The 24,225-nt window shown below is 33.0% G+C and overlaps 6 protein-coding genes, 2 long non-coding RNA genes and 1 pseudogene across 10 annotated transcripts; 2 read left to right on the forward strand and 7 right to left on the reverse strand.

Annotated features, from left to right (window-relative positions):
• The first annotated feature begins 22 nt into the window (after positions 1–22).
• On the forward strand, positions 23–1,468 carry LOC107366705 (26S proteasome non-ATPase regulatory subunit 7-like). Its single transcript, XM_089268334.1, has 3 exons — positions 23–128; positions 194–449; positions 537–1,468. Exons 1-3 carry the CDS (start codon positions 126–128, stop codon positions 1,328–1,330), a joined length of 1,053 nt encoding a protein of 350 aa, XP_089124460.1. The 5' UTR covers positions 23–125; the 3' UTR covers positions 1,331–1,468.
• Positions 1,331–2,821, reverse strand: LOC107366803 (pre-mRNA-splicing factor SLU7 pseudogene; annotated as a pseudogene). Its single transcript, XR_016199206.1, has one exon. The product of XR_016199206.1 is annotated as a pre-mRNA-splicing factor SLU7 pseudogene (transcript).
• Positions 2,822–3,116: 295 nt separating this feature from the next.
• Positions 3,117–4,057, reverse strand: LOC107368398 (protein SLC31A2). Its single transcript, XM_015936217.3, has one exon. It carries the CDS (start codon positions 3,911–3,913, stop codon positions 3,239–3,241), a length of 675 nt encoding a protein of 224 aa, XP_015791703.1. The 5' UTR covers positions 3,914–4,057; the 3' UTR covers positions 3,117–3,238.
• On the reverse strand, positions 4,000–5,826 carry LOC107368397 (uncharacterized). Its single transcript, XM_015936216.3, has 3 exons — positions 5,654–5,826; positions 4,804–5,556; positions 4,000–4,746 (listed from the first exon to the last, which is right to left on the reverse strand). Exons 1-3 carry the CDS (start codon positions 5,732–5,734, stop codon positions 4,228–4,230), a joined length of 1,353 nt encoding a protein of 450 aa, XP_015791702.2. The 5' UTR covers positions 5,735–5,826; the 3' UTR covers positions 4,000–4,227.
• A 244-nt stretch (positions 5,827–6,070) lies between these two features.
• On the reverse strand, positions 6,071–7,421 carry LOC107368430 (uncharacterized). Of its 2 annotated transcripts, none has more exons than XM_089268337.1 (3): positions 7,342–7,421; positions 6,778–6,969; positions 6,071–6,689 (listed from the first exon to the last, which is right to left on the reverse strand). In XM_089268337.1, exons 2-3 carry the CDS (start codon positions 6,966–6,968, stop codon positions 6,590–6,592), a joined length of 291 nt encoding a protein of 96 aa, XP_089124463.1. In that variant the 5' UTR covers position 6,969; positions 7,342–7,421; the 3' UTR covers positions 6,071–6,589. The 2 variants fall into 2 exon arrangements, with proteins under 2 accessions (XP_089124463.1, XP_089124464.1); XM_089268338.1 differs by having other exon boundaries at positions 7,180–7,421.
• Positions 7,422–9,122: 1,701 nt separating this feature from the next.
• LOC107368195 (uncharacterized) lies at positions 9,123–11,659 on the reverse strand. Its single transcript, XR_001570098.3, has 3 exons — positions 11,351–11,659; positions 10,461–10,639; positions 9,123–10,394 (listed from the first exon to the last, which is right to left on the reverse strand). It is a non-coding gene; the product is annotated as an uncharacterized LOC107368195 (long non-coding RNA).
• Positions 11,660–12,997: 1,338 nt separating this feature from the next.
• Positions 12,998–14,222, reverse strand: LOC112539530 (uncharacterized). Its single transcript, XR_003083415.2, has 2 exons — positions 13,834–14,222; positions 12,998–13,768 (listed from the first exon to the last, which is right to left on the reverse strand). It is a non-coding gene; the product is annotated as an uncharacterized LOC112539530 (long non-coding RNA).
• A 254-nt stretch (positions 14,223–14,476) lies between these two features.
• Positions 14,477–16,185, forward strand: Fdh (alcohol dehydrogenase class-3 Fdh). The gene is made up of 3 exons (XM_015936119.3): positions 14,477–14,531; positions 14,615–14,813; positions 15,167–16,185. The coding sequence occupies exons 1-3, from the start codon at positions 14,511–14,513 to the stop codon at positions 16,084–16,086; spliced, it is 1,140 nt and encodes a 379-aa protein (XP_015791605.2). The 5' UTR covers positions 14,477–14,510; the 3' UTR covers positions 16,087–16,185.
• Positions 16,186–16,490: 305 nt separating this feature from the next.
• On the reverse strand, positions 16,491–24,151 carry pcx (pecanex). Its single transcript, XM_015936118.3, has 6 exons — positions 22,816–24,151; positions 22,391–22,745; positions 20,748–22,290; positions 19,002–20,673; positions 18,506–18,935; positions 16,491–17,588 (listed from the first exon to the last, which is right to left on the reverse strand). The coding sequence occupies exons 1-6, from the start codon at positions 23,638–23,640 to the stop codon at positions 16,816–16,818; spliced, it is 5,598 nt and encodes a 1,865-aa protein (XP_015791604.2). The 5' UTR covers positions 23,641–24,151; the 3' UTR covers positions 16,491–16,815.
• Between the last annotated feature and the right edge of the window lie 74 nt (positions 24,152–24,225).

A 24,225-nucleotide genomic window follows, 5' to 3' on the forward strand; every position in this document is an offset into this window, starting at 1 on the left:
TAAAATAATTGGCAAATCATCTCATAATTAAATGGTGATCATTTAACATCATAAGCCGAAAAGTAATTAAAGAAATTTGAATTTATCATTGTTTATTATCCACTGTTCTATTGTTTTCATTGATCATGGTGAGTAAAATGCATAACAATGTCATTTAAGATAGTTTCTAACATGTGTTTGTTTTCATTGACAGGGTGATAAAGGACCAACATCAACGGCTAAACTATCAACTGATGTGAAAGAGGCAGCTAAAAGTGATGAAAATGTGTCTTGGCGTGCCAAAGAATCGCTACCAATCGATAAGGTGGTTGTTCATCCTTTGGTCCTGTTGTCAGTGGTTGATCATTTCAACCGTATGGGTAAAATTGGTAACCAGAAAAGAGTTGTAGGTATTCTGTTGGGAGCAATGAAAGGTAAAGGTATTCTTGATGTGTCAAACAGTTTTGCAGGTGAGAAAAATTTGATTTATATTACTTTGCATTATTTTGGTATTGAGAATCTTAATTTAATAATATTTTTCTTGTCAATTTATATAGTACCTTTCGATGAGGATGATAAAGAGAGAAATGTATGGTTTCTGGATCATGATTATCTTGAAAATATGTATTCCATGTTCAAAAAAGTCAACACACGAGAGCATATTGTTGGATGGTATCATACTGGACCTAAATTAAATCCGAACGATATTGAAATAAATGATTTAATCAGGAAATACTGCCCTAATTCAGTGTTGGTTATAGTTGATGCTAAACCTAAAGACTTGGGACTTCCAACAGAAGCCTATTTCGCAGTTGAAGAGGTTCATGATGATGGTACACCTACTTCCAAAACTTTTGAACATGTTTCGAGTGAAATTGGTGCAGAGGAAGCAGAAGAAGTTGGTGTCGAACACCTGTTACGTGATATCAAAGATACCACTCTTGGTACCTTGTCTCAAAGGGTAAACAATCAATTACTAGGATTAAAAGGGTTATACACTCAACTAAATAGTATCAAAAAATACCTTGAATTGGTCGTAGAGGATAAACTTCCTCGCAACAATGCAATTATCTACCTGTTACAGGATATTTTCAATCTCCTACCAGATACCATGAGTGAAACTTTTGTCAAATCCGTGTATGTAAAAACAAATGATCAGATGTTGGTGGTTTATTTGGCATCATTAGTACGATCAGTTATAGCCTTACATAACCTAATCAACAACAAGATAACCAATCGGGATGCGGAAAAGAAAGAAGGGTTAAAAGATAAAAACGGAGAAAAACCGACAACAACCGCTAATACAGCAGGAGAAGGAGAAAAACCTGTGGAGTCAAAGAAAAGTTCATAATTGCTGCAAATAATTATTTTTATTATCTAAATTATTTTTTGTTTACAAAATTGAATATCAATGTATTCTCAAAAATGTTTGTCAAAAATCTTTATGTCTTTATATTTATTTCAAACAATAAGAGTTTTTTATTGTTGATGAACAGCATTTGTAGCCCCATTTATGATTTTTTACATCATAATATGAACCCCAAACAGAGGTATGATTGTTTATAAATACATCTTCTATATGTTTTGATTTGATGATTACTTTGGACGGTTCTATTTTAGCCTTTCCATCCTTCGAATACTCAATATATTGCTCGGTCTGACCGAAAATCAATTCTCTGGGTGGCTGCTGCAGATATTCTTCACCACCATACTTATTCAGGATACTTTTCTCAATTGATCTTTTAAGTTTCTTTTTTTCTGTCTCATATTTTTGTTGGGCAATTGCAGTTTTTGTAGGTTCAGCTTGAAGATGAAACTCAGCTCCTTTATCTCTTGCTTGCCAGGCAAATAATTGTACATGAGATACTTTTAATGTGTCTCCAGTTCCACGAAGAAAATTTTCGCCAGCATAAGGCAAATCAGATGGATTTGCAGTATCTGCATATGGGTTTCCACGCATGGACCGTGTTTTGGGGTCATAGTAAGCAGAATCAGGATCCAAATTTCGCAGATATTTCGCTGTATCTTCGCGAATCCGTAGATTCCTTACAGTAATTCTTTGTTTACTGTCTACCTTTGTTCCTGGCATGTCTAAAAAATCAGCATATTTTTCTTCTTCCTCCTCTGTTTTGGTATCCAGCTCGTCTTTTAGTAGGGACTCTTTATACACTTTTTTTGATTCCTCGAGTTTCTTGTAATTTTCAATAACTGATTGGTACATCGCGGGCTGGAAACCATTCCAGCGATCACGCTTGCCATCATAATCAAATTTTAAATTAGGTAAAGACGGGTCATCAGGTGCAATCACAACGCCGGACACTTTAGCTGTAATCTTTCTCGGCCTCTCGAAACAGAACTTGCGAGTATGTCCCATAGCTCCACAATTTTCACAGCTTCCTGGTCGGTATTTTGTTGCAAGTTGTTTACTTTTTCCTCTAATATAATAGTCATTTAAACTTGATTGATTTTTTGCAGTGTTCGCTGCCTTTTGATGTCGAAGAGTGGGCACACTTGCTCCAATATACCATGGAGCTGAAGCAATATACTCCGGAATGTGAGGGTTTATTTCTTTTCCGTCTTCATCAATAAGAGCTGGCACCTTACCAGCTTTTCGTAAATCCTCCAATTCCTTTTCTTTTTTGTAGTTTTCCCTGGATCGTTTCGAGGGCACATCTTCAAAGTCAACTTCTTTAACTAAATCAGAAAACAATTTATTTGGTTGGTTCATTTTCACTAAAAAATAAATGGAAGTAACACACAATTTGAAACAAGAAGTATGAAAATTAAATTCAAAAGTAAGAATGGAGGTAAAATGATAGATTTTGTTTTGTTGGTACAAGCTACTGACACCAAGTGGCAAAGTTGTTCATTAGTAATTTCGACTTAAGATTAAACGACTTAATTTTGAACGTCTTTAGTTGAAACTAAACTTAAAAGTGGCTTTACTAAAGCTTCTTAAGGTCACTACCAATCGATAAACGGTCTATGTCTCTAAATAGGTCGGTCTAAACCAGGTAAAGTGGCGGACAATGTACTGCATGTTGAGGGAAAAAGTAGAATACTAATAGAAAAACTAGATTAAAATCTGAATTGTTTTACACTGTAGATGCAATAGACCAATCAGACTTGGCGGATACTTCTTTCTATGGCAAACAACTGAATCATTGTTTAATATGAAATAAAAATTTTAATACCAAGGTTATTTAATTTTTCACAACAGTTACCAATTTTAGCCAGTTGGTTTCCAGGCAATTAAAAATTAATTACAATGATCCGTAACGTTAACAAAAGTCAATTTACGCCAACAGAATAGGAAATATCCTAAACCTGCACCAAGTAAAATTGAAAGGCATATCCAAGTGTTGAAAGTCATGAAACCAAGCATCAGTGTATAGCTAATTGTGACCTGAATGGCATGAAGGGATGACTGATAGAAATGAGCCTTTGACCACATTGAACAATTGATTAGTGTTGGGGTTGGATGTTCATCGGATTGATTGACCGAGGTTGCAATCATGTCATCTGGACAAGCATTTGTTGGGGTATATAGAGACACTTGGTAACTACCAGATCTGGCTTCTCTTCTGAATAAAAATTCTCGAAGACTCTTAAGTCCTTCGTAAAAAATGGCCAATAAAAAGAACACTGTACAGGCGATCAAAACATCTGTTGTTGATTGAAGACTCCAACCTTTAAAAAGCACTGTGTCTCCAAACGTAATGTGAAAATAATTTTTCATCATTGAATCTATATTGACATGGTTAGAACTACTAGTCATTTGAGATGATTGAGCTTTAATGATTTGTTGTGGGTCAGTTGAATGATGATTCAAATCATGGTGTTGGTGATGAACTGATGTTACATTGAATAAATGATGTTTACTATCACTTTGAACCATTGGCATTAAACCAGTGGTTGTGTTTAATATTGACATAACTATCACAGTGGTAAAGAGTGTTTCAAAGTAAACAATCTGAAGTAATGATGTTAATAAAACTGTTGAAGATAATAGACAAATGGTAATAGAAAATTATTAATCTTTAATAATAGTAACTTATTTTTTTCATTTAAATCTCAATAATTTATTACTTTCTTAAAGTTAAACACTTGATCTTTGGCTCCATCTTATAGACTACTTTTAAGACAAAGTCTCAAAAGGTTTTCAGCTGCAATTATAAATAAGGAGGAATAATCAAACGAATTGGACAATTCATAATGAATAAAAAGTGTTTGTATTAACTGATGGTTTTACAATTTGCACAATTTTTCCAACATTAACAAAGATTCAGAGCGAGGTTGATTCATCATTCGATATATTTCTTTGTTTAATTCTAGAATTTCATCGCCGAAGTAGAGCTGACAAATGTTGGCCCATGGACTCAATGTCTCTATGTTGAACAAAAAGCTGACACCGATCTCTTTTTCATGGAAAGTGAAAAATGGTAATACATTTCGGCCATAAGGCATAGACTCAATTCCTAGTGCTTTAGCAGCTCGAGCTGTTAATTTCCTTTTAACTTGACGGCTTTCTTCATCATTCTGTCGAAGAATCTCTGCAAGTTTTCTCAATGAGGCTAACTGTGCGTCATTCTGATAAACAATGCTTTCGATTGACGGGTGGTAAATTGGCATAGACGAGGAAGCAGTAACGTAGGCCTTTGAGAGTACAGATGGTGATGCTTTGGCTGATACAACTTGATTTGATGAACGTGTTCGATGAGGAGTCTGTTGTGTATTCAAGTTTTCCAAATCGTCTTCATCAACTTCCTGGTGAATATAAAAAACAGGAGTGAGAAGTAAATGGACAGAGTAAAATTTACTTACCATTCGTTTTGGATCATTTTGTGGGCAAGGCATCAAAGCGAGATAATCTGTTTTCGCACTAGCTGGTGTTCGCACATTTGAAGTAATAGTTCTCATTGAGAAATCACTTTGACGGCTTCTCATAGCCGCTTCTGCCAGAACATATCTGTAGATTTGTTGGTACAAATCAAGATTTTCCTCGCCGAAAAATTTCAAACAAATTAGAGTCCATGGAGTATAATCAGGAGTATCGAAAAGAAAGGTGACACCTACGTCTTGTTCTTCATGAAAAGTAAAAAATGGTCGCATCTTTGCTTTGTTGGGTAAATCGTCACGTCCTAAAACAATCAAAGCTCTTTCGTAAATATTTCGCGCAGTTTTGGCAGCCAATGGTCCTCCTGCTTTAAGAATTGCAAGTAAACTTTTGCTTGCCGCATTCTGGGCTGGTCGGTCGAAAAGAATGCTTCTATTATGATTACTTGTGATAGCTCGTTGTGGTTGACTCTGAGTTTGATCGAAACTAGAGCTATCTTGTGATGATGAAGCTGGTAAAGGTGTTGATGATGATGAAACTGGTAATGATGCTGATGATGAATTTGTTAAAGGTGTTGATGAAGATGTATTACTGTATAAAGATGATCTTCCTTTTCTTTTCTTATCTATTGGTCTATTTGGTGTTATAGATACCCTAGGTTTGGAAACACGACCACTTCTAGTTCTTATAACTTGCAAACTATTGATATCAACAATGCCATCAGAGCCAACATTCATGTACTGTAAAAAGATGATAAAAAGAATATTAAAATTCAGCAAGTTAGAATGAAGTTGAAAACAAATGTAAAAAAAGGGTAACTTAAAGTCAGATATTTACCCGGTTTTCCATTGAATCGATCAGCCTGGCAAATTGAGCAAAGTTACTCTCCTTAGCATGCTGGATTGAAATTGGAGCCATAATGAAAACAAAAAAATAAAAATAAATGCATGCAGAAAAATTAAATAATATTGTTTACGCGAAAATGAACTTGATTGTTCTTGATGGATGAAGTGAAGCTATTGTCAAGCCAAGCTACAAAGAAAAACAACTTTTACCGCCAAATTAGTTATCACGTGATCAAATTTGTTTGCCGGGAAAATTGATTTACGAACACAAATTTATGAAAAAATATTATTTTTAATAAACATTTCAACTCTATTGATAGCATCATTTGTAAATAGAAAATTGTAGCTTCACTCTAATTTCAATACAATTTACGTATATTGTTTGTGAATAATTAAATGAGAATACAAATTTTTTATGGAATAATTAATTTATTTATTGGCAAATGATTTTAAAAATCATTAACACTCTCAGAAAGTGATGATTGTTAAAAAACGGTTTCTGAAATTGACTTGAGCATTTTGTTTCAATGATGTGAATGTCTCTATTACAATTGACCAGTGACTACAGTAAATTAGATTGTTTATTAGGAAGAGAGTGAATCGGTTTCTTAGAGAAGTAGAGAGACAAACAGTTGGAAAGAGAGGGTGATTGATGATCGATAGATTCAATAATAACAAAAATAAAGTTATTGGGAATGATTATTTTAACATCAATTGGAGAACAGCTAAAGTAACAAAAATATTTTGATGATAATTTACGATTTGATGATTGAAATGATGAATGGCAATGTTTTTGTTGATGATGGGATGATGACGAGTATGATGATGATGAATGAAAAATGAAATAATTCAGATAATCCAGCTACCATTTTGTTGTTAATGAATAATTAAAAAATAACCAAAGGTGATTGTATTAAATGTTCAACATTTACCACCAACCTTGGGGTTCTGACCAAGAGTCACTGCTTGGCCATGATGGTTCAGGCCATGATGGTTCGGGCCAGGCTGGGACAGTCTTTTTGATGACTCTGTAGAATGATAAAGATGAAAGGTTGTCATTAATTTCATTCAAAACATGATTGATCCAGTTAAAAGTGAAGAGATTGAAATACTTACGGAACTGGAAGAGGGAGTGGAAGTGGGATTGGGAAGATGTACTTTTTCTTGGATTTAAGGAGAAGAGCAAGAGCTGCGAGTTTCTTGATTTTCATGATTTTCCTTCGTGAAGCTTCATTTCCAGATGGGGTGAAGGTGACAAGGATGATCATTACAGCAGCAATGATAAGACAGATTGTGATCGAACGCATTCTGTTAAAATAAAGAGACAAAAATATATAGAATTAGTTGAGCGAAAAAGATTCTTAAAGCAAATGCTAATATAAATCCAGCAAGCATTCAACTCTTATGTGTTCAATAAAAGCACTATAAACACCGACACTTTTTAAGTCACTGTAACTACATTTTGCCTCTTTAAGGTTATTGTTAATCCAAGAATTGTTTAATTGTACATTATCTTACACATTTTAAAATATAAATTGATTAAACTGAAGATCAACACAAAGATATTGAAAAAGGGAAAACCAAAACACATAAGCAGTTGAACCTGTTACTTCTTATGGAAGTAGGAAAATATGGATTTACACTTTTGCGGTTTTATGAATGTTTGGATATTTTGCTTACTTGATAGGTTGATTTGAGTGTTGTATCCACTGGTTGAGGAACTAAAACAATTGTAAATGTAATTTGTACAACTTGAAAAATTGAATGATGATGTTGATGAAGTTGCCATCATTTTTATAGTGAAACCGCGATTCTAAAGGATCAACCCTAAAACGGTTCAAAGAGAGGGAAAGTAGTGAGAGTTGAAATGGCGTCAAGTTGGAAGGTGAAAAGGGATGAAGTTTAAATTACATTCCGTCTATGATTATGTTAATTATCATTGATTATGATGAAAATCTGATGAACCTCCTCCTTTTTCTCATCCTCTCTTCAATCTGTCTTTTAGCCTGAAGCCTTGTTTCATTTTACTTGACCAAGTATACAGCTTGTTATTTTTTCCGCGGAAGTAGGTTATATATTATATTATATTACATTATATCGCCATGATACTGTTTATATATTCAACGTTTACTTGAATCACGAAAAACAATTTGGGCGAAATAAGATGAGGAAAGAAAGAGTAAAATATCGCTGTAGGGCATCGTCATCATCACCTTTCTCATTCTTAGCCAAATTTTTATCATCTTTCCACTTTCTCACCTTTAATGTTTTCCCATCTTCATCATTACCATTTCAACTAATCCAAAAACCATCTCTTGACAAACCACTTTCACCTTTTTTTCATGGGTTCAGTATGAGATTAGGATGACATTTAGCATCAAAGATGGCTCAAGATATTGACAATGATAGAGTTAATTATGTATCAGCTGTTAAACAGCTTCATAAAACGTTCGCCTCTCTAATTTTGTACCAATTTTGCTTAAACCGGAAGAAAAATTAGCTTCAATTTTGAGTTTAACCTTTTCGCAGGTTTAATTATTTCTTAATCACAATCGACCATTCAATCTAAAAGGCTGAATTACAAATGTACAGTGAAACAATGAAAAGATTAGCATGAATTTATCCAATAACCTTATACAATATCTGGTTAAACCTTGATTTTGTTGACCATTGGCAAGAAATTTTTATTGACCACAAAAGATTCATCCATTTCAAGCTTTATACATCAACTCAATTCAATCAATTAAACGAGGTAAGATTAGTAATCACAAAATCATGACTGTTGATTGAATCACTGCAAATGAAGAGATGTCCATTAATTTTTAGATTTCAAGTTAATTGATCATTTGAATAGGAGTGCATTTTAATCAATTACTAATTCAACTTGATTGTTGCATCTGTTACAAATGTAAAATCTATATTTACCAGGATTAACCCATTAATATTTAATTTTAAGATGTCTACAATCAACTCTAATAGGATGCATGGAGTCATTGTTCCCCATAACTATGACAATTTAAGAAGAAGAAGAAATTAAAAACTAAATAAATTCAGTTAAATTGTAAATTATGTTTAAAAAAAGGTTGTCATTTTATCATCTTAATCAACATACTTTAATATACTCAATACTTGATTAAAATGTTTCTAACTTGCTTAATTTTGTTACCTCAAGCAGAGTTGAAATTTTTCATTATTTACATTCAACAGGTTAATTTATTTATTGTGAGTGATGAGATGAGGAAGAAAACAATTCAGAGTGTTTAAATTGAATTTAGTTTATCAAGATCAGTGAATGGATGAATTACACTAAGATTAGGATAAAACATTGTAATTGTAAAACAAGTCTTGATACAGTCAGCTATTTAAAATCAACAGACAATGGTTTAAGGTTAGTGGCTTATTAATTGTCTTTAAATTAGTACTTTGACTGGGAATCAGCCATTAAAGATTAAATACGTCGATTAGCTGTTAAAAAACAAACTGTGAACTTTATTAGATCAATCTAGAATGATTAACGTCTCATTTAAACCATAATTTCACCTAAATTGATAAAAAGATGGACCATTAATTGATTTATAATTTACTTATTACTGGTCTTCTTCAGCAACTGTTTGCTACAAATTACAATTTTTAAAGTTCTGTATTGATGTGGTCATTTGATAAAATTAAATGCAGTTAATTTGATTAGTCAATTAGGATGAGATTAGGGATTTACTGAAGTATCACATAACACATAGATGTATAAATTACATTTTAAAACATTTCATTTTCATGAGCATAAAATGTTTACAATAAGATACAAATAAATAAATTACAAGTGATTTAGTTGATACAAAAAAAATGCGGAATCAAACGTTTAACAGTAATCAATTTAAATTGTTTAACCTTAATCAAACTGCTAGTTAACTGATTTATATTTTTCCCTTGCTTAAGGCAAACTCGTACAGATTTGTGATTAAAGCAAGGAAATTTCACTCTAATTTTTCATCATAATCATCATCATCATCAACATAATCATCATCATTAGCCCAGAGGAAGAGAGAAGCTCTATTAACTTCCGGCTGACCGAGTGATCATCATTTCATTTAATTAAATGAAATCATTGCAATAATGGTTGATTGTTACACTTGAAGATGACTTGACGCTTTCATATAACTGACCTGGCCTGGTTTACAATTTTAACATTTTAATACAATTATCACATGGACAGCTGATCATGATAGTGATAATGATAATGATAATGTGTTAATGTCAATCAACAGCAATCATACGTAAGTCTAAACACTTGGGTTAACCAAATTGTTTCCACATTGCTTGAAATTGTTAACTGTGATTATTGATATTAATCAACAGTAAACAAGTGTTATAACAATTGTTGAATTGAACAATTTTTAATAACACGTTAGGTAACTCATCTGTGCCAATCCTGGTATTAGAATGATGAATAAAACAGGAAGGTACCAATTTGATTGTTAGACACTTTGTACATGATTTAGCTTCATTTTAATTTCATCTTTCAGCAATCAGATTGATTGACAGATATTAGTCTTTATAAATTAGTAAATCTTGACTTGACTTGATCCAAGTGACATGATTATCCGAATAATGGTTGTGTGATTATTCAAACATTTTCACTTTTCTTGTCAGTGTATTCCTTTAATTGTTATCCATATCGTAACAGTTATTCTTAATTTAGCCTTTTGGATTTAATTTCAAGACAATTGAATCACGATCTATTAGAGAGAAAAAAATGTAATTAAATAACAATTCATAAAACCATTTTGATTATAACTACAAACCACATATATGAATATACATTAGGAGCAATGTATACTAAAGATGGTAACACAATCTTTAACCTTTGCCTGTGATTAAACCAAACAGTGAATCCATTTTGTCCAAATTATAAAGATGATGTTGACGATAATAATATTAATAGCACTGATTGTAATCCTGATGATGGTTTTTCAAAGACAACCTGAAAGACAAAATAATATGAATTGTGATTAGGATTATTAAAATAAGATTACAAACAACATTAGACTTTTGTTACCATTAGACTATTACAACGTATCTTTTACCAGTCATTATTATGATTTTTCGTGGGAAAAGATTAAATTGCAATCACGAAATTAAGGTGCTTCAATTGGGAAGAAACGAGTTGATTTAAATTAAGTTAACATACAAAAAAATGGATATCCTAAAAATCCTGTTTACCAAAAAGCATGTTAATAATCTTCTTCCTCTCACTTTCTCTTAATGACCTAATTGTTGATTAGTCTGTAATTATTCATCAAAATTACTAACATTATTATTATCATCATAAATATTAGGCCTTTCAATGATAGCGATACAAAAACAAACCTTATATTTACGATAACAATCAATTAACAGTCAACAAAAAAACAAACCATCAATTGAAGACAACATTGATCTTGAATGAATCTAATAGATAGTAACAGATCATTTATCATCATTGCTACGATTTGATTTTAATTTTGAGCTCAATTTGATTACAAGATTGAACTTTTACCATAAAAAAAGTCAAGATTTATATCTAAACATATTTCAAAATCATCTAACTATAGATGTATAATATCAGTCTTGAAAAATAAGCTTTTGCTACTTTTAACGATTGTATCAAATCAGAATCAGACTAATATTGATCAGACAGCTAATAAATACTTACCAGAGGAATCAATTCAGCTGCTCCATTGAAGTTTCATTGATCTTTATAATAATCAATGGTGGTGTTGAAGATTTCAAACCTGAAGGCGTTTGAGTCACAAAAACAAGGCAAAGACATGATAAACAAACTGTACATTAAAATAGTATCAACAGGTTTCTTGGCGGTTTAACATTTAATCATGCATAATTAGGAAATAATTGAAACAATTTAATGGTTTAAGTTTAATAGACACCATTTATTAACCATTGTTTAAGCTTGTTGAGTGGCAACAGCAAAAGTGCAGAATCATGTCAAATGTAAACAAGGGACGAGAGGGTAATTAATAAATTGCAGTTTGTACTTACTTTCCCTGTCAATACAGTCTTTCAATTGTTTAGTTATGCAAATTATACTTTAATTGAGGCTGTACTAATTGTGGCTAAATTAAATTAAATCAAGATGATGATTAAATTGATATTTAAAATAAAATTTTAATTTAACAAACGCAACATATTTTATTGTTGATCGGGAAGTGCAGAGTAAGTTACATCCATTTGAATTTATAATGTTAAAAATGATTGCCAAGATTAATTGTAAACAAAATTTCCATCCAATCTATCATTTCTTTTCAATTCAATTGACGTTATATTGAATGGATGATATTGATTCGGAAACAAAAGATGAATGATTATTTACAGTTTTAAAGTTGTATCTTGTAAGCAAATCAAAAGAGTCTCAAAAAAAATAAATTGAATTTGCAAATAATCACTGTTTTTATGATAAATTGTTTCCATTTCTTAAAATTATTTGGCCTAAATTAGTGAAATTAGGTCTGTGCTTGTTAAGATTTTAATTATGACCAAGAGATATTGATTTCAGTTGAAGTATCGATACAAACCAAACCGGCTAACCAGTGTTGGCTCAACACTAAACAAAGCCGAACCGATCAAAGATTATTAATTAATTTTTTACTTCAATTTTCGCATCTCAGATTAACATCGTTCATGACTAAAGCTGACCTCAATTAGCAGATTAACAATAAAAAACAATGGGTCAATTATTGTTGTATAATCACTAAGTTTAACCTTCCTGGTTTCAACTAAACTTGAATTTACTGATACAAATATATTGGGTTAGTCAAAAGATATGAAAGTCTTGAAATGCTCAATACAAGTACATCGTAATCTTTCGTTATTTTTGAATAATTTTCAACAATTAAATTAGTTTGAAGGGAATAAAATAAAATACCGAAAATTTGAGTCAAAATAACCGATATTTTGACTCATATCAGACCAAAATAATGATGATCGGAATGATTCGTCTGCTTGAATTTTCCAGATTTCATTTTCTGTCGCAATAAATCTGGCCAATATCTGGCCAGTAATCTGGTTCCTTCAATTCTTGACTCTTTTTAATAGCATTTTCATGAGCAATCACTCGATCATCAAAGTAAAATTTAATAATGAATAGTCTAATTTAGTGAGACTTCATCCATCACTTTACCCACCACTTAAGGTATGGTCAGTATAAGCTTCTTATTATTAAGAGTTGAGTTGCCAATTGACAATAAGGTGTAAAAATTGATGGATAATTTGGTGAAAATATTCACATCTGTCTGAAACTAAATCTACATGAAAAAGAATGGAACTGAAATAATCAAAGATGGAGTTACATTTTGTTTGTTTAGTAAATCGTCATCCTGTTTGTTGAATTGATTGATACATTTAAATTGATACAATTAAAGCCAGGATGGGTTGATTGGAATGAATGATAACTTGAAAGATTCATTTAATAATCGTAAATGGTTTGGATAGTAGATTAGCTGAGTTTCATGTAAAAATTATCAGTGTCAGTATGAGGGAAGCAAAAAATAAAAGTCTTTTATATTCAAAATCAATTTGTCAGTGTTGATAAAAGAGTAGAAACGTTTAATTTGAAATGAGATCGATTTGTCTAAATAATTAATGGTTGTAATGCCAGAAAATAAGGTAAAACCAATTTATAATACATGTGAATGTTAAATGTTGAAGTTGACTGACGTTAAACTTATCAAGTTGTCCAAATTAAGATGAGATAGAAATGAAATCCTTTAGGATATCATAATGTTGATGATGATGATTAGTTGATGTTGAAATATTCATGATATGATTAAATTTTTTTTATCAAATTCATGTCCAGATCACTTGGTATAAGCTATTTGGTTGGTATTTACAGTTACAACCAGAAAATAAATGTAAACTTTAGGTGACTTTGATCCTTAATTGATTCCCAATTTGGTTGAAGGAAAGTGAATATCAGTCACTAATTTAAGAAACGTTTATAAGTCAATCCATTTTAATGTAGTCGTCTAAATCCTTAGGCTCAATAAGATTGTATCTTTATTGTATCTTTACTGTATCAATGTTTGTGGTAACTAATCGAACCAGAGATCAATTAAAGCTATCGATTTAGGTGAAATTAAACGGTTAATCATAAGCAATTTCATTGAATTTACATGAACATACTTTGTGAAGAGAGAAGAGGAAATCATTTCAACGTTGGTTTCATTAGCACAGTTATGTTTACCAGACTGACAAAAGACATTGTGAGAAAAATTGACTCACTTGTCAGCTGATTTGCATCTTATGTTAAGTTCAAAGAGTATAACTCTTATACTCTTTGGTTAAGTTGCTATTTAAATTGGTATATTTTACCAGTTTTGGTAGTTGATTAACAAATTATCGATTTATGTAATTTGACACAACAGTCAGGCTTTTACGAGTCGACTGACATATCGATAAAATGAAGACACTCAAACATCGATAACTATCATCGAGATCGATAATATCGTCCACCCCTAATCCTTGAGAAACTGTTGAATTTACATAGTAATAAATAGTATTGCCATTTGCTATTTAATGATTTAAATTGTGTTTTATGTAATTTGTTGCTTTCCCTCTGCTTATTTGTCAGACTATTTGAACCTCACTAAATGAAAAAGTTAAGTACTTTGTGCAAACGACCATGAAAATAGTTGGTTGATAAACCTTTTGCCAATCAAACCCAATTTCTGGTTTGCCTTGGTGGATTCCCAGCGTGGAGATCTCTTCATTGTTCACTCGTCTCTATAAAAGTGTTTTCATACCGCTTTTAGGATCACTTTTTATTTTTTTTGTTCAACATTACATTCTTATAATTCAGGATGAGTTCAACCATTGGTAAGGTAAGTATTCCACTTTGTATGCTCGACTTTCAGCCTCGGATACTTTTGATGTAACATTAACACTATTTTTCCTATGTTGATAGCCTATCAAATGTAAAGCTGCTGTTGCTTGGGCAGCAAATGAACCGTTGAGCATTGAAGAAATAACCGTTGACCCACCCAAAGCTGGTGAGGTTAGGGTTAAAATAGTTGCTTCTGGTGTTTGTCATACTGATTATTACACTTTATCTGGTTTGGATCCAGAGGGAAAATTTCCATGTATCATGGGGCATGAAGGAGCAGGTAATTTACATTTACTTTATTAATTTTAAAGACAATTTTGCAGCCATTATCTCATTCACTTGATTGTTATACAATATTAGATCATAATAGTTTACTGACAATCGATAATTGCCATTATCAACCACGCAGGTGGTTCAATACGTCAAGTTGATGGGTAATCCTTCAACATGTTGAATCTTTTCCTATTTTGTTGTAATTAAGATTATTTATTACACCATCATACATTATCTTCATGACCACACAATAATGGCAAAATTAACCTCATTTAAGGCGCTTACAGTTTAAAGGATGATTGGTCACTATTACTTTTTTACTACCTTTCTTTTTCGTTTTTCTTTCTTTTATCTGATCAGGTATCGTTGAGAGTGTTGGTGAGGGTGTAACAAGTTTGTCTCCTGGTGATTATGTAGTTCCGTTATATACTCCACAATGTCGAGAATGTAAATTTTGCAAGAACCCAAAGACCAATTTATGTCAAAAAATTCGTTTGACCCAAGGACAAGGGGTTATGCCTGATGGTACCTCTCGATTTTCCTGTAACGGTGTTACCGTTTTCCACTTCATGGGAACTTCTTGCTTCAGCCAATACACTGTCTTACCAGAAATTTCTTGTGCTAAAATCAGTAAAGATGCTCCTTTAGATAAAGTTGGTCTCTTAGGCTGTGGTATTCCCACTGGGTATGGAGCAGTTTTAAATACTGCCAACGTTGAACCGGGAAGTATTTGTGCTGTGTGGGGTCTTGGTGCAGTTGGTCTAGCTGTGGGTCTTGGTTGTCAAGCTAGAAAAGCCTCTCGAGTTATTGGAATTGATATCAATCCTGATAAGTTTGAACCTGCAAGATCATTCGGTTTCACTGAGTTTGTTAATCCAAATGATTATCCTGATAAAACTATTCAAGAAGTGCTTTTCAACTTGACTGATGGAGGTCCTGACTACACATTTGAATGTATAGGAAATGTTCACACCATGAGAGCAGCTCTTGAATCAGCCCACAAAGGTTGGGGCGTTTCCGTAATTATTGGTGTTGCAGCAGCAGGTAAGGAAATCAGTACCAGACCCTTCCAATTGGTTACCGGACGAACATGGAAAGGAACTGCCTTTGGAGGTTGGAAAAGTCGAGATGCTGTTCCAAAATTGGTTGAAGATTACCTTGCTGGCTCATTGAAGGTAGATGAATTCATTACCAGAGAGTTACCATTCGAAGAAATAAATGAAGCATTTAATCTGATGAAAGAAGGCAAAGTTCTGAGAGCTATGGTCAGGTTGGATTGAACATCATTATAAAAAATACTTTTAAATATTTTATCCAAATAAATTTTCCTTCATTAACAAAACGTGAATTAAATAAATATCCGATACCTAATCAGAAAAGTTAAATGCTTTCATTCCTGTTGATTCAACTAACTAATCTTAAAACTGTTGAAAAGGGGAACGGCTTTTTCACCACATTTCCACCCTCCAAATCCAACACATCCACCACTTTTAAAATCAACTTTTAATAAACGCCAGATTTTATACTGATCATACCCGAAAAGTGATGGACAATGCACTGGAAGTAAGTTGATCCCTTGAACAAACTACATATGACCAGTGCGGTTTAAACGAGATAACCACGTAGGTAAACTAACGCGGTTAGTGGTCACGCTGCACTGAATGGTTTAAAAGGTCATTACACATTCTTTAAGTTGTTCAAAAGACATAATTTAATAGACTTATGGCAGGTTGTATTTTTTATACATTTGATATTATCAATTTATCATTTCTCATTAGTTCAATCATTGTTAGGTATAAATCATGTGCTAACAATAAAAAGATCAAACAAATAATGCAAATCCTCTTCTTAATTTGTCTAGTAGTAGGCATTAAAAAAAAGAGAATAGAAAAAAGTTATTTTTGTGTGAATGTATGAATAGAAAAGAGTACAAGCTCACAAACAATTATAAATATAGAAATTAAGAGATGTTGGAGAGACCGACTTCTGTAGTTATTAAATTTTTTTATCTAAACCAATTCTGGCCGTGAACGATGATGCAAGTGAGTTGAAGATGTCGGTGAAGGTGATGATGAAGATGAAGATGATGGTGAAGTTACCGCTGTCACAGTTGATGAAGAAGGGGATGAGGTGGAGGAAGATGCAGATGATGATGGTGATGACCCAATAGTAACAGCAGAAGTGGTATTTTTTGTTGTTGGAGAGGATGAAGATGAGACTGATGTAACGGTAGATGGGATTGCATTTGAATCGCTAGTTGTGACTATGGGATTGATTTGTGAAGTTTGATAATGCTGGCAAAGAGGATGGTGATGGTGATCATCATTTGTTACACTATTACTATTAGCGATACAACCAGGATTATTATTATTGATGTTATTAGTACTGCTGCTGCTAGAATGGTTAATATTACCACTATTATTACTGTGAATGGAGTTACTAGTAATGTTATTACTGCTTATACTGTTGTTATTGGTGTTGCTAATGCTTGTACTATTAATTGAACCACGAGAAGTGAATGAAGTCATTTCTAATACATTATCACAATTGTCTTGAGGACGAAAAGCTGTCATATTAATCAATGTTCCTGAATTTTGGCGAAGATTATTAGATACAGCTCGATTGAATGTGTCCAAGATTGCCGATGATCCTGAAACATGATGAGCTGACGCTGTTTGTGGATACAATTGATTTGGAATGGTACATGATATACGAGTTAAAAGATGGCATCGTTCATTAAAAGATCGATCACTTCCATGTCCACTGCGACTGGGTCGACTACCTAAATTTAATGATAATCAGATAAAATTATTACATCAGTTGAGGCTTAAAAATTAATGTTTAATCAAAAAGGGATGGGTAAACATTTACTGATTAAATGGTGAGATAAACTAAACGTTAATGAATAGAGTTGGTAAAAAATTGTTCTCAATTATTATTTAAATATTATTTGAAATTAAAATTGGTCTACAGTAGAATGGAATTGATTATTGCAAAAAATTAAAAAACACAGCGCAATATAAGATAATGATTTCAATGTTTAAATATATTTTTTGAAAGTCTGAAGGTGTGTAACAGATTTACAGCTGATATAGTTTGCCAATAACGATTATATTTAATTCTTGTCAATTGGATAAGAAAAAACTAACAAAAAATGATCCAAATTAAGATTAACCAGCATTAAGTTGAAAGTTTTCTTTGCTAATTTTGATGCTAACGGCTTAGATTTATTGAGCAAGATTAAATTATATTTTTATTTTGTAAACCATCTTCAACGAAAAACAAAAGTAATAAAGATCGCATTGAATTTGAGCAAAGTTAACAGCATTAAACTTAATCGATCTCACGGTTTAAATTTTGATCAAAATCGAAAACAAAAATTTAAATAATTCAGTTTTTTGGTAAAATAATAGTAAAGAAGAAGATATTGCTGATTAAATGAATATCTTCCAAGCATATAAATAAACAAGTTAAAGGACAAAAAATATTAACTAACTGAATGTTACACTTTGCTTGAAAAAGTTTAAAAATCAAAATCAAATAAAGTTAACCCGAAGCAATGAAAATCAATTATATTGAAGAAACTTTGATGGATCAGAATTGAAACATTGAGTTAAATCAATGCATGAGTTTCTGTCCATTCACAATACGATAAAGGACAATATGTTGTGAAAGGTGATTGATTAAAGTAAAACTGACCTCCTCGACTTCTATCGAAAGCGTATCTGTCTTGAATTCGTCCAGCTCGACAGGGTGGGACGGAGTTGAGTGGCCTCATCATCAACTCTTCTTGATTAACTTCTTCTTGACAGGCTCGTCCACTTGAACAGCCTTCACGGCATCGAGTTTTAAAACGATTCCAAGCTGATAAAATTGCTGACTTGAAAGTATGAAAGCTCAATGGTTTACCAATTACAGAACAATATTGTGGATTTGTTTCACCAAAGGAGGTTATTAAAGGTGATACATAAATTGGATAACCAATGGGTTGATCACAAGAGGAATTGATTATGTTCCTCAAAGCTTGTTTAGCATTTTGAATTGACCCACGCTCATTATTACGATTCCTTAAATAAACCAATTCTTGTTGCTGTCCTGCCCATAAACCACGAACACATTCGCGATTTACCTGAAAATAATCGAGATTTTTGGTTATAAAAACGATACAAATAGTTAAAATAATAATTTAACTTACCTTAATTACTCTGAAACTGAGATGCCTTCTATTAAGCATAATTATTTTATATTGATTGGTACCATCTTCAGTGACATGACGCAAGGCAAGAAGATAAGGAACATTTGAAAGAAGAGCATTTCTCCAGATTGGATCAGCTTCGTGTGAAATAACCCAATTTTGTCGATAACTAGAGATTGATGCCCAGAGAACAATATTGTCGTCATATTCATCAGTTGACATGAAATGATCAGCATGAAGTTTTACAGCCATTCGGACACTCGGAGCAATCACTTTTTTGAGAAGGTCAATATCTTTAAAAACCCATTCATCACGAGGAGAGGTAATCCTAAAATCTCCCTTGAACAGCGAATGTAAACCAAAAAGAAGAAACTCGACAGTATTAAATGAGTTATTGTGAGATGCAGCACTGAGAGCTCTACGTGCCAACAATGAAAGAGCAAAACAAAGAGATACAACAGCTTCTTTATCCTGAGCATCTTCGATTACGCTTTTTCGTCTGGTCAAACAGTATTTAATCCAGTTTAGGTAAACTTGACAAAAGCTTGCACGATTAATACCAGATGCTCGGAAATCATAATCCTCATCAACAGATAAATTAAATACGGGATCTAAATCAACAAAATCTCTATCATTTGTAAGACCATCAATCGTTTCCCTGATGCCTTCATTTCGTAGCCATGTTTCTAGTTTACTGCTGACAATAGTATAATATATGAGAGATTTAACATAATATGTGATCAAAGCTTTCCTCAATTCCAATGGTTGTAACATAGATATAGCTGAGTTATCCGAGATTGAGTATCCTTCGAGCACATATTTACTGTGAGTAACTTCCCAGGCAAGCCACCTTTGATTGAATGCAGCATTAACTGAAAGCATTGAGGGTAGATGACCGGGTTCACAGCAACAGCAACCCTCATCATCATTAACAGGTTCACTGATAGCTTCAACCTCTCTTTGTTGGCAGTATGTTCCCCTAAATTCAAGTCCACGAACTTGAAAGGTAACCAAGCCATTTCCAAGTTCAATTATATGCACCAAACAGTTGAGATTATCACTTGCTAAAACAAAACAATCACCTTGTGAAACTTGACCCCATCGTCCAAGAGCCAGATCTCCAAAAAGTGAATGTTGAAGAGAACGTGTTAGGTGTTCATAAAAGATGGAATTAAGGTTATTATCATCACTGCCGATAATACTACGCTCCAACTGGTTTACAAGACGAGTATTTATATAATCAATGCGTTTTGTATTGTAATCTCTTTCCCAGAATTTGACTGGCCTTACATAAGAACAAAGAAAAATGGCACTACCCAAAACAGGTTCTAATGGAGATGAAAGGATTGATGAAAGGATAGCTTGGATGAAAAGCATTCCTGAGTGGGGCACTGAAAAGGGTTGAGCAAAAGCATGGAATGCTGATCCCCAAGAGATTTGCCAAGGAGCGACATACGTGATAACGAAACGAATTTTCAATAGAAGCTCTGTAAACTTGAGGTAAAAGGTTGAGAAAACAGCATAATTGACGAGAAATGGTTCTCTGAGGTAGGAGAGATCGTAATGAAATGTTAACCATGTAAAGAGCAGAATGAAATGATTATGCGATGAATCATTGTACGTAGATCGGATGGATTTAAAAGCACATATAACCATGATGAGAGTTCCTGAGCTGTAAAAACAAATAATTAGATTAAAAGATTTGTACTTTCGACATTGTCTACTTTCGAGAGTAGGGAAACTTACTAGACGCCATATTTATTGATAATTTCGGGAGTATCTTTTGTCAAAATACTTAGAAAGACGCATGGATAAATGGCATTTCTTTCAATAAAACCGAGCCAACATTGGAACTTTTCGAACCACATTAGTAGGGCTTCTTCTTTAACCTCATATTGATCGTACTCTTTGGGCTTCAAGATAGGTGATGCAAAAAACTGCCAAGGCAACTCTTTACGGAAATGAGTAAAAATATAGTGCAAAACAAAGCCCCAAGAAACAGCTAGAATGCTTAAGGACATTTGAACGTAAGGTTGTAGGGTAAAAATAGTGCTAACATGAATAGCGAAGAATATTATGGTCATCAAAATGGCTAGAATCAAATCATTTTCTAGTCGAGTCAAAAGTATTTTTTCCAACTTCCCTGGCAAAGGATCAACATATTCTTTCTGAATAGGATTTCCATCTTCGTCATCTTCTTGGCGAGCATCAATATCGTTTGATGGGTTTGATGAATTACCAATGCCCCTATTTGCTTGATTTTTTGACTTTTGGTTCAATGATAATCCCCCACAAATTATATATCTACGGATAAGGCTAAAGACAATCGTTGGGTCACTAGTTTGTCGACTCATAAAGTAAGCGAAAAACACAAGGAGACTACAGAAGATAGAAAACAATACATCATAATCATGATAAGTCAAAACTGTCGAAGCTCTTTGACGATTTGTAACTCGAAGTAATGATGTGAGTGCGATCGCATAGAGAATAAGAACAATAGAAATACTCCGTATTATGCAATAACAGGCAGATGTCAATCCAGTAGTGAAAGCAGTTCCGCCGAAGACATGAATATCAATCTGTTCCATGGTATACATCAGAAAAGTATTGATTTGAGGTAAAAGTCCAAATGAGAAGATAATCGGGAAAGATAGAATGCAGATTTTGGCTCCTTCTTCAATAGCACGAATAACCGACGGATCCATAAAATTGAAATCATAAAAATTTACAGAGTATTTTAAATTGTTGTCCAGATAGTAACGCGACAGCAAAATAATTGAGCAAACAATTGAAAAGTAAATCGGACGACTGTAAATAATGATACGATTGTATCCATGGGCTGGTGATGCTGCATCAGGTTGAACACTTTTTAAAAGTGTATATTGTGAGGAACAGATGACTAAGCAAAATATGAATAACCAAAGATCCGTAAAAAAGCCTTTTTCTATAATTATTGATCCAAGAACAGCTACTAATACAGCTAAGAATATGGACGAAATCAATTCGAATCGAGTCAAACTTCGGTCCAGCAAAGTTAGTAAATTTAAGCGATCAAAACGTATTTTCACGTATCTCCATTGAAAACAAGGTGGAATCCATAATTTGTAATATTGTTTCGGCTTGGCAGGAGAAATGAAATCATTATATCGAATTGGTAATCGGAATGAAAGATTAGCATATTCTGGACTATTAAGATTCGTGGAGAAGCTGACATGACGATCAGAAGTAATAACTATATTTGGACTTGAACCAAATCGAGGGTTCATTGACATCGGGAATGAGATTGCATCTGTAAATAATATTTAAAAAAATGAGTTATTAGATTTATAAGATTAAATTCCAGCAAAGGTGAATTTCAAGATTTGAAGATTTTGAATGAAAAACTTTACTTGTTTCTGTAAACATGGAGTTTATGCTTGGTGATCTTAAAAATTGTGTCTCAAGTTGCGGAGAAAAAGTATTATTTATTGAGCATTTTTCTCCTATTGCAAGCCTTTGGTGCTGAGTATTGCTTTTTGAACCACTTTCGGGGTGAGTTTTTTCCATCACAGTGAGGGAATCTGATGAATCTGAGGATTCAGATGAGTCTGACGCCCATTTATCAGCATTTGATCGGTTAGAAGGTAAACCAGAGGCTGAGGGTATGTCAGCGAAATAAGGTTTACTCTCACTATTCACTAAGGTTTTAGCAGTTCCGATACTGTTTTCATCGAATATGTAAGTTAACCAAGTACCACATTCATCCTGGAAATAAATTAAAAAGCTAATAATGGTAAGAAAAGATTTTGTAAAATATAGAAAAAAAGAGATGCACCTGAAAACAATGAACAGCTCCAGTTGATGTATCATCATTACTTCTTGCTAAATGAGTTCCTGGTGTTGCTAATATTCTTGCCAAAAGATAGCTTGGCGGTCCATCGACAGATTTGACGGATGTTGGTGACGAAGGAACTATCGCTTGACTTGTTGACGGAGATGGTAAATCATTTGCTGCAAGAGGCTGGTAAACTACAACTGATGTTCCTGGTATAACTCCGTTCTCTGAATTATTATTTGCACGTATAGATGATTTTCCTGAATTGATGCGATTAAGCTTTCTAGATGTTGATCCCTCTATTGAGTTTCTAGCACTTTTGTTTGACAGACTGTGTTCGTGTTGATTAGCAACTCCATTACTATGAACATAAATATCACAAACTTTAGAAGTGTCTGATGAAGTTTCCATGTTAAGTGTTTTACTGGCTTCATCAAAAGATTGGTAGCAGATACTACTTTTATCACCTTCTTTCTCATCGACTTTGTCCCCACCACTTTCATCATCATCAGGACTCGTAGTTTCCTCTTCCACTACGTACTCTCCAGAATCAAATAGATGATGCAAATATGCGTTAACCAATTTTATTATAGTGAATATGGAAGCTATAATGAGGCAATAGAGAGACCATACTAATATATGATCTTGACTATTCAGATAACTTTTAACACAAAGCTCTATGGCCAAAGGAAGACACAACAGCAATAACCAAATGTATAGATGAAAGAGGTTGGAAAAATGTGACTGTTTTTGATCATAATACCATCCTCCAGTGAGACTAGCCCAAACACCTTGTCTTAAAATGGACAGCAATTGACTTCCCATGGTGTTTTATCAGGTACAAAAAACTTAAAGAACGGTATTTAAACAATAAATAAACAAAAAAAAAGCAACAAAATTATTGACTAAAAATGTTTCGTCCTTTAAGAATGCCCTTTTTTATGATAAAAAATGATAACACTTTCAGCTGAATTTTTATCACATTGTTGAACTAATCGCATTTGAATTTCCATGATATGTAATTTTCAACAGCATTATGACAGGCAACAGAACTTCACGAGGCAACAATAAGAGCTAAATCGCAATTAGTCTTTAATATAACTCTTTTAATCACCTGATCAGCTTCACTAATATTAACACAGATTTTAGAGGCTCCCGGCTTTCTAGTCATGAAGTTAAAATGTACTTTTCACATGGTTGATTCGACTTAGAATGGTCAATCATTTCATAAAAGATTAACTATAAATCATACATACTTAAAATAGTTAATCTAATAACAACAACATAGTAAACAAAGGTTTTAGAGATACAATTCAAATAAAAAATCACTCATTAAAAAGGAGAATATCATTGGTTATTGATAACCGGTTATTTGGCTAAAAAAGTAACCAAATATAGGTATTATAACCA

This window comes from Tetranychus urticae, chromosome 1, assembly GCF_039701765.1.
Source record: "Tetranychus urticae isolate SD_2017Ah chromosome 1, NJAU_TeUrti_SD_1.0, whole genome shotgun sequence".
In the NCBI taxonomy this organism is placed as follows: Eukaryota; Metazoa; Arthropoda; class Arachnida; order Trombidiformes; family Tetranychidae; genus Tetranychus; species Tetranychus urticae.

Coding starts and splice junctions, on each gene's coding strand:
- LOC107366705 (XM_089268334.1), top strand. Junction 450..536: donor TGTGTCAAACAGTTTTGCAG/GTGAGAAAAATT, acceptor CAATTTATATAG/TACCTTTCGATGAGGATGAT.
- LOC107368398 (XM_015936217.3), bottom strand. CDS start 3,913: ATGTCAATATTAAACACAACCACTGGTTTAATGCCAATGGTTCAAAGT.
- LOC107368397 (XM_015936216.3), bottom strand. CDS start 5,734: ATGGCTCCAATTTCAATCCAGCATGCTAAGGAGAGTAACTTTGCTCAA. Junction 5,557..5,653: donor TCGATTCAATGGAAAACCGG/GTAAATATCTGA, acceptor ATCTTTTTACAG/TACATGAATGTTGGCTCTGA. Junction 4,747..4,803: donor AAAATGATCCAAAACGAATG/GTAAGTAAATTT, acceptor TATATTCACCAG/GAAGTTGATGAAGACGATTT.
- LOC107368430 (XM_089268337.1), bottom strand. CDS start 6,968: ATGCGTTCGATCACAATCTGTCTTATCATTGCTGCTGTAATGATCATC. Junction 6,690..6,777: donor CCACTCCCTCTTCCAGTTCC/GTAAGTATTTCA, acceptor ATCATTCTACAG/AGTCATCAAAAAGACTGTCC.
- Fdh (XM_015936119.3), top strand. CDS start 14,511: ATGAGTTCAACCATTGGTAAG. Junction 14,532..14,614: donor TGAGTTCAACCATTGGTAAG/GTAAGTATTCCA, acceptor CTATGTTGATAG/CCTATCAAATGTAAAGCTGC. Junction 14,814..15,166: donor CATGGGGCATGAAGGAGCAG/GTAATTTACATT, acceptor TTATCTGATCAG/GTATCGTTGAGAGTGTTGGT.
- pcx (XM_015936118.3), bottom strand. CDS start 23,640: ATGGGAAGTCAATTGCTGTCCATTTTAAGACAAGGTGTTTGGGCTAGT. Junction 22,291..22,390: donor CTCCATGTTTACAGAAACAA/GTAAAGTTTTTC, acceptor TATTATTTACAG/ATGCAATCTCATTCCCGATG. Junction 18,936..19,001: donor TCAGTTTCAGAGTAATTAAG/GTAAGTTAAATT, acceptor GATTATTTTCAG/GTAAATCGCGAATGTGTTCG.